The 8264-nt window shown below is 39.1% G+C and overlaps 1 protein-coding gene across 1 annotated transcript; it reads right to left on the bottom strand.

The window, feature by feature from the left end:
* Positions 1–411: 411 nt before the first annotated feature.
* LOC103697728 (uncharacterized) lies at positions 412–4450 on the bottom strand. Its single transcript, XM_089930489.1, has 2 exons — positions 4230–4450; positions 412–2187 (listed from the first exon to the last, which is right to left on the bottom strand). Exon 2 carries the CDS (start codon positions 2125–2127, stop codon positions 577–579), a length of 1551 nt encoding a protein of 516 aa, XP_089786615.1. The 5' UTR covers positions 2128–2187; positions 4230–4450; the 3' UTR covers positions 412–576.
* Positions 4451–8264: the final 3814 nt, after the last annotated feature.

Raw genomic sequence — 8264 nt, 5'->3', positions numbered from 1 at the left:
AGTAGATTTACAGTAATGGTGCCCTTTTATTCTGTCCTCTCAACCTATGCAGAGGCGACACCATAGCTATAAGGGTTTGATAGAACCAATGAGCGTCTGGAACCAGATGCTTAAACAAAGTTGTGAACACAAAAATTTCTCCATAAAAATGTTCTCCTCCTTTTTTTTTCCCGAGGGAAGGGTGCTTGTAAAGGGGGATTCTAATCCCAATATGAAGGATGAAGAGCAGACCCAAAAGTATCAGCATTTATCAGACAACTAAGGATCTAATCAATTTTCTCATTGTTTCAGAATATCCCCAGTTTTAGAATAGATTTTTTTGGACCCTAAAAAGAATTATCCCCACTTTTATTGCACCACTATTAAGTGAGATTAGTCAACCAACATGTGATCATCAGAGAAGAGTCCATATCTGAAAACGGTATTTAAGATTTATTTCGTTTTTATCACATAGCACTCTCATCAAGATACAAGAAGGTTTATTTCTTCAAGTAACAAACCTCAAATCTGATAATAGACAAGTTTTGCATCATTAAAAATTTTACAGTACGCATTCTTCAAAACCTATCTCAAAAGTCATGCTGCACCAGCGTTGCACTCTTCTTCCAGCTTTTCCACTACCTGAGCCTGCTCGGCTTCTTTGATCAGTTTCACAATATCTGCTTTCTTGGCTAGTAGGGCTTCAACTTTGGCATCGATCTTTTCTAGCTTCTGCTTCAGCTTCCCAACATCGTTGATCTTCTCCTTTCCGTCAAGCTTCCTTTTCTTCTCTCTCTTGTCCTCCTGGTCTTTATCTTTCCTTTCACTTATTTCACCATCCTTTTGTTCTTTGCCTTTATCCTTCTTTTCCTTGGCTTTGTCTTTCTTATCCTTTCCCTTATACCCTGCCTCTTTCTCTGCTTTCTCTTCGGTTTTTTCTGGCTCTCTATCCATGTCTTTATGGTCCTTTAAATCATCTCCAGCTGTGATATCCCTTGTGCTGTTCAGTACTTCAGCTGATTCACCTTTCTGCTCCAGGTCCTTCTCCTTTTGTTTATTCTCCCCATCTTTGTTCCCCATTTCATCCCCTTCTTCCTTTCCCTTCTTTTCCTTTTCCTTTCCTTCATTTTCTTTTTTCTCTACACTCTCTTCATCTTTTACCTCTGACTCTTTGTCTCCATCCTTGCTCTTCTTTTTCTTCTTTTCCTTTGTACCCTTGTCCTTCTTATGTTTCTCCCCCTCATCTTTTACCTCTGAATCTTTGTTTTCATCCTTGCTCTTCGTTTTCTTCTTTTCCTTTGTATCCTTGTCCTTCTTGTGTTTCTCCTCCTCATCTTTTACCTCGGACTCTTCATCTTCATCCTTGCTCTTCTTTTTCTTCTTTTCCTTTGTATCCTTGTCCTTATTATGTTTATCTTTTTCCTTTTCTGGATCTCTGACCTTCTCTTCAGCCTCCAAGTCTCCATGCTTTCCTTTCTTCTCCTTGTCTTTCAATTCTCCAGCTTTATCCTTCTTCATCTTCTGTTTTTCTTCAGCCTCTTCCTCTGCATCATTTTCATCTTTTTTAGGCACTCCATCTTTGTCCTCCTTTTGTGCCTTCTCTTTTTTCTTTGTTTCTCCCTCATCATCATTCTTTTTGTCATTTTCCTTACCTTTCTTGGACTCATTATTTTCATCCTTCTCTTTATCCTTGGTGGCTTTCTTCAACTTTCCATCTTCGCTCTTCTCATTTTCCTTCTTCTTTACCTTTCCTTTATCCTTTTCTACCGTCTCCCCTTCTTCCTTCTTTTCCTTCAAATCTTTATCTTTCTCATTTTTCTTCTTTTCCTTTTCTTTATCCTTTGCCTCCTTATCTTTCTTCTTGGCTTTCTTTTCACTCATTTTTCCATCTTCATCTTCCTCATGTTTGTCTTTTTTCTCTTTATGCTTTTTCACCTTCTTGACTTCATTCTTGCAATCTGCATCCTTGTCTTCTTCATGCTTGACCTTCTCTTTCTCTACTGACTTTGATTTCATTTCAATTTCAATCTCCTTCTTCTCTTCCTTTTCTATCCCTGGTTCCTTTTCTTTGTTTTTCATTTTGATATGAAATTCCTCCTTTAGCTCCTTTTCCTCTATTGCTCCAGCAGAGCCACAACTTTCCTCCATTTTCGAAGTGCTTGATTGGTTTGAGTAAATAAATCACTTCTTTAACTAATTTCAGAATACCTGAAAGCAAACCAAAACATGTTTGAAGAAATTTTCGTTCCTTACACTTAAATATGACAGAATTAAACAGATCGTTAATTAGAATTTCCTATCTCTGCAAAACATTACAATTAAAGGTTGGTTTTTAAAGCTCATGGTATTGATCAACTTAATTTTGACTAGGTGAACACCACAATCAAGTAATAAATAAACAATAACTAATAGAACCATGTCTCATCAACTACTCCTTTACATCAATGGCTCCATGTCATTTGATTGTCATTCTATTCCACTTTCAGATAAATGGAAATTTACATCCTCAAAAAAAAGGTATAGTTAAAGAAGTTGTGCTGCCACAGATATTTTCTTTACTCAGGTCAAGCATAATGAAGTCAGTCATTGCAAAATACAAACTGCAAACTTTATGCCCAAAGATTAGTTCTCAAAGACAGACCCCATCGTAACATGTCCCACAAAGTTCCACACTCCCAAATAATCAGTTTGAAATCAATTATTTTAGAAGAGATTTAGGTAAAAAGTGTATTTGAAGCAGATTATCATTATGAGACCAGCACGAAAAACTAAAAGAGATTCAACATAAAAGAACAAGGCCCAGATTTCAATATCCCTAATAAGTTGAGATAGCATCAGTCCCTTATCTTAAGATCAGATGCTTTAGGCATGTCATTGTCCTATATAGCATAACAGAAGCCCTAGCATCCAATTTGCAGGATCCGGTCAATAACTGCTTTTATGTGATATGAACAATAGCATACTAGACATGAGGAAGAGAATATAAGGTCACTAGAATCTAAAGTGTCTGATCCAAGTCTTCACATTTTGGATATTTGATATTATCACCCCTGATGTATAACCAGATATAAGGTAACTAGAATCTAGCGTGTCTGATCCAAGTCTTCACATTTTGGATAATTGATATTATCACCTGATGTATAACCAGATTCTAGAGATGCTGCCCATCATTATAATGTCATTAGATGGCATGCATATGGCAAGAGGCATACAAAATAAGCTTGTAACTGAAACTTTATAGCGATAACTCGTGAGAAATCCTTGTTTCCATCCGATTACACCACCAAGAGCAGTTCTATATAGCTAATCATCTGAAAGTTAGGATACTGAACAGGATTGAGGAAACCATGATGGAGTTCTAATTTTACTTACAATAGAACATGGCAGTTGTATAGCAATATCGAAGGATTTCAAAGGCCAATGTCTTCACTATCTTGATGGTGACTCTTACCAAGATAAACTGATTTATAGGTTAATCTCAAACAAGTCTGAAGATTTAAGAATGAGATCGGCAAATACGGTGAAAACTTCCGAGCAACGGTTTGATATCTAGGGGAAAAAACTCATTTTAATGAGTACCGGAGAACTTAGCAAATGCATTGGTTTTTTAATGACCAATATCCTTCCAACTTTCCCATAGAATAACAATCTACATACAGTTTTTGTCATATCGCTGACTGCCGAATGGGACAAGAACCAAGCAACATCAAACAAAACGAAATTAGGTGATTAGATCCATACCTTCTGGGGTGGTTTATCCACCGTTTTGCTCAAAACAGATTAGATCCGCACTTGCTCCGCACCCACGCAAGTAAGCATTCATACTCAGAACAACAACAATGAAAGGAAATAATAGAGAAAAAAAAAAAGAAATCGAATTTTACATGTATATAATGATTCTTATTTCACAGATCCTAACTTACAAACAGCATCAAACAGAGTCCATAATTATATGCCCTATAAGCAGAATACAGAGGATCATGGTTGACATGACAACTTCCAATTAGACCAAATGCATCCAAGGAATTTTAGATTTGCTTCATACAGAGGAATTTTAGACCAAAGCGTCTCCATCTTTCAGAATATAAGCGATCCCATTCAAAATCATATCCCAAAATTGTCTTTATAGAACAAAAAAATAAATCAAATCTTTCTTCGGAGTAACCACCTGATTACAGAATGCTACCAAATCCAATCCGAAATATCAACAATTAAACAGATTCAGCGCAAAAGAGAGACAAAAATCTGACCTTTTTTTGGGAAAGGCGGCGACAAAACCCTTCCAGCGAGAAGTACCCGAAGAGCTTCCGTCCCAGCTCCGAATCCAGTGTCGCCGTCCCCTCTCCCCTTCCCCTCCCTTATAAGCGGTATCCAATTTTTACCAAAAAAAAAAAAAAAGCGGTATCCAAGGGTCGCGAGAAGGAAATGTCAAAACCGTGGGCCGTCCGAGGGGCGGTGCCAGGTTTGACACGCGGCACAGGCTTGAAAGGCGATGTAGGTCGTCACTGGTTTGATTTGGGTCGATGGGGATGATCTTTTTTACATTAAAAAAAAAAAAAAGTAGATGATCTTTTATTTTTTAATTTATTTATTTATTTTTGGAAAGAGAGAGATAGGAAAGATTATATAGTGGGCCGCATTCGCGGACATGATCATAGACCATGCCAATCACTGAAGCGAAGGCATAATGAACAAAAACAAGAAGAATGCATCTTGGTGATGGGCATGGCGCACGGCTTTATGATTTATGTGATGCTAGATATAATTTTTTTTAGAAAAAAGTAGGGTGTCAATGTTTTCTTAAAATTCCGGTGATAATATGGAGGAACTTGCTGATGAACCATGACATTGTAAATAATTTAAAAGAACTCTCACCTAAAAAAGAACATAAAGAACCTGTTTTCTGGAATAGTTAATTTTGTTAAGTCTCATTATGCCATATGTTTCTTTTAATTGATGAGAGCTTAATGTTGTCTTCATTTAGAATAATTGACAATCCCTTTATCATCCTATCTGATTCAGAATTTATTTAAATTTTGAGAGTGAGAAGAGGTCCTGTTGGCAAATAAAGGCTGGCGGAGTATTACATGATGGCTTGTGATCATGCAGTCCAAGCATGGTAAATATGACTCTGCATCTTGTGTCACGCCCCCGCCTCTGCGAGGCACGTGAAGCACCTAGTGCCCACGTGGGGGCCACATGAGGGGGAACACGAAGCTCCCCTGCCAGATATTGTCCGGTTCTGGGGCTTCACACAAGCGTCCTTCACCCCTCTCCGGTTTTGTTTTCCACCCAAAACACGTCTGCAGGATTAGAAGACACCCACCTCATATGCCCAAGCTCTGGAACGAGTCTTTCCGATGTGGGACTATTGGGCTTCACACCCTTCCCACCATCGGACAAGAGCCGTCCTCGGCTCTGATACCAAATGTCACGCCCCCGCCTATGTGAGGCACGTGAAGCACCTAGTGCCCACGTGGGGGCCACATGAGGGGGGAACACGGAGCTCCCCTGCCAGATATTGTCCGGTTCTGGGGCTTCACGCAAGCGTCCTTCACCCCTCCCCGGTTTTGCTTTCCTCCCAAAATGCGTCTGCAGGATTAGGAGACACCCGCCTCATATGCCCAGGCTCTCGAACGAGTCTTTACAATGGAAACTATTGGGCCTCACACCATAAAAGTTGTCACGCCCCCGGCCCGAGATCGCAAGCCGGGGGTCGCGCCAACCGCCGCACACCCGTAGGAAACTCTCCCCACGAGCATGCAAGGCATCTTAACCAAACATCTCAGTTATATAAATAAAAATAATTCAGCTGAAATAAATGCAATCTTATTCCATTGACTGACACAAATTATATAGTCTCACAGTTCTAAATACGCAGCGGAATAATAAATATAAAACATCAATTTAAATAAAGCCTAATCTAGGATAACTTGTGCTTCAGTTATTTTAGTCGCTCTCCCATTTTAAATCCCCGATAGGTTAGTTCTCGGAATCTGTAAAACAACAAGAAATTGTATAATGAGCTAGACAGCCCAGTAAGTAATAAACACCTTAACTAGTCAATTCATATAATAACATAAAATATAAATACAAATTACGATGAATCAACATAATAACATAATCAATTCCTTTTCAAGCACAAATTCATTAAAATTCGTATTTTTCAAATATCTATATACATAATCATAAATCTGATTCGAAACAAATCATATTCATCTCATCAGCCTTTAATTACGACCACACTTATACCTTGTGGCTAGGCTAGAAACAGAACCGCACTTATACCCTGCGGAGTGGGCCAGAATACCGCACTTATACCTTGCGGAGTGGGCCAGAATACCGCACTTATACCCTGTGGTGGGGCCAGAATTGCCAATGCATAACCCCCTATTGGCAGGGTCCAGAACATAGCTAGGCTGAGAGTTCTAAATCTGATGCACATTAAAATTCTTTTAGTAACATAATACATGTATCATAATTCGATCTAAATATGCATATACGATGCAAGAACAGTAAATATAGCAATAATCCGAAAAATATTATTCCAGTTCACATATCCATTTTTCATTCAAATCATCATCTCGTAAAATTCATAAATCAAATATAAATTCATTAACAATTTATTCGATGCAAAAATAATATTATATAAATGAAGAGTCTAGAGAAGGCAGTTCGTTACTTACATTTAACGCGATCCACAGTAAATCCAATTAATCTCACAAATTTCTCGCAGAAACTAATATCCAAAAATCATATTTTTCTTTTAAAATTCATCACAATATATATTTATAAAACTTAAATTTTAACATTCTCCAAGGCCGACCCTGCAGAAGTGTTTAGCGCCCCGAGTTCGTGTTCGGATTCGGGTTCATACTCGTAAACCACCCTCTCCCTTTATTTATTTATTTTTTTTCTTTTCTTTTTCTTTTCTTTTCTTTCCTTTCCTTCCCTTTTCTTTTTCTTTTCTTTTTCTTTTCTTTTCTTTTCTTCTCTTTCCTTCTCTTTTCTTTTTCTTTTTTTTTCTTCTCTTTTCTTTTCTTTTCTTTCCTTCCCTTTTCTTTTCTTTTCTTCTTCTCCAGAAGCTTCTCCCGACTTCATCTCCTTCCCTCCCCTTTCTTTCTTCTTTCTTCTTTTTCTTTCTCCTCCTCTTCTCCCAACTTCTTCTCCTCCCCCCCTTTCTTTCTTCTTCTTTCTTCTCCCGCGAAAGGAGGTCGGCGAGCTCAGAAGAAGCCAAGTTGAGGCCGGCGGCACTCGCGACGGCCGGGCCGCTCCTTCTTCCTGCGGAGGAGGCATGCAGACGGGAGGAGAAGAAGACCCCATGACGGTCAGCCTTCTCCTTCTTCCCTCTCTTCTTCTTTTTTTTGTTTTGTTTTTTTTTTATCAAATGGTACTGCAAAGAGATAAAGATTAGGATTCCTTACCTCAGCCCCGGTGAAGGTCCGGCGGCTTCCTCCCTCTCCGGCGGCTCCTTCCTCTCCGGCGGCAATGGTGGAAGAGGAAGATCACCCGTGCCAAAGCTATCCCGATTTTAATGGCTCTCTCCCTCTCTCTCGGCCGGCAGCCCAAGGAAGAAGGATCCCCCCTTCTCCCTCTTCTTGGTGTGGCGGCTCTCTCGGTGGCCTCAAGAAGAGGGAGAAGGAGAGGAAGCCCTAAAAACAGGGCTTCCTTCTTCTTCGGGATGGAAGGAATTCCATCCCGTTGCCTCACGTGCGTTGCACGTGAAGCCAATGGTTTGGGACTGGGCCGGTCAAATAGACCGGGCCCAGTTCTAGGGTCTCACATTCTCCCCTCCTAAAAAAAATTTCGTCCACGAAATTTTCGTACATGCAATTCAAGAGTAGGAAATACTTCTTTCAAATCAAGTCATAACACTTTTCAAATCAAAGTCATCTTGTCTGACCAATGTCAAATAATTCCATTCACCACACTTCCTCTGCACATACTGATTTAACCCTCAACATACTCATGTCAAGTCTAGATTTTTTTTTTTTTGAATTACTTACTTATTGGTACATTCATTATTATGTCTTAATCCGTGTGAACACTTTCGAAATTTAAAAGTTTATATTCTTCTTTTGACAATAAATCAAAAAAATGTTATGTAACTATTTAATCTTTTCTAGCAGCATAATGAGTTGTCTAACAAAGAGCAGTGGGCATGGCAAAACAATAAATAGAAATAAATATTGGGACTAGATTAATGCCTGTCGTCAACACATCAGAAGCCTGTGCATCTTGCTGTGTAAGTGCAAATACTCTTCCTTGAGTCTTTGGCCCCTGGT

Source organism: Phoenix dactylifera, chromosome 1, assembly GCF_051530095.1.
Source record: "Phoenix dactylifera cultivar Ajwa chromosome 1, Ajwa_hap1_PhDact_Kaust_v1.1, whole genome shotgun sequence".
Classification (NCBI taxonomy): Eukaryota; Viridiplantae; Streptophyta; class Magnoliopsida; order Arecales; family Arecaceae; genus Phoenix; species Phoenix dactylifera.
This window is presented reverse-complemented; position numbering and strand designations above follow the sequence as displayed.

Excerpts from the sequence above, each read along its gene's own strand:
- LOC103697728 (XM_089930489.1), bottom strand. The coding sequence starts at position 2,127 with ATGGAGGAAAGTTGTGGCTCTGCTGGAGCAATAGAGGAAAAGGAGCTA.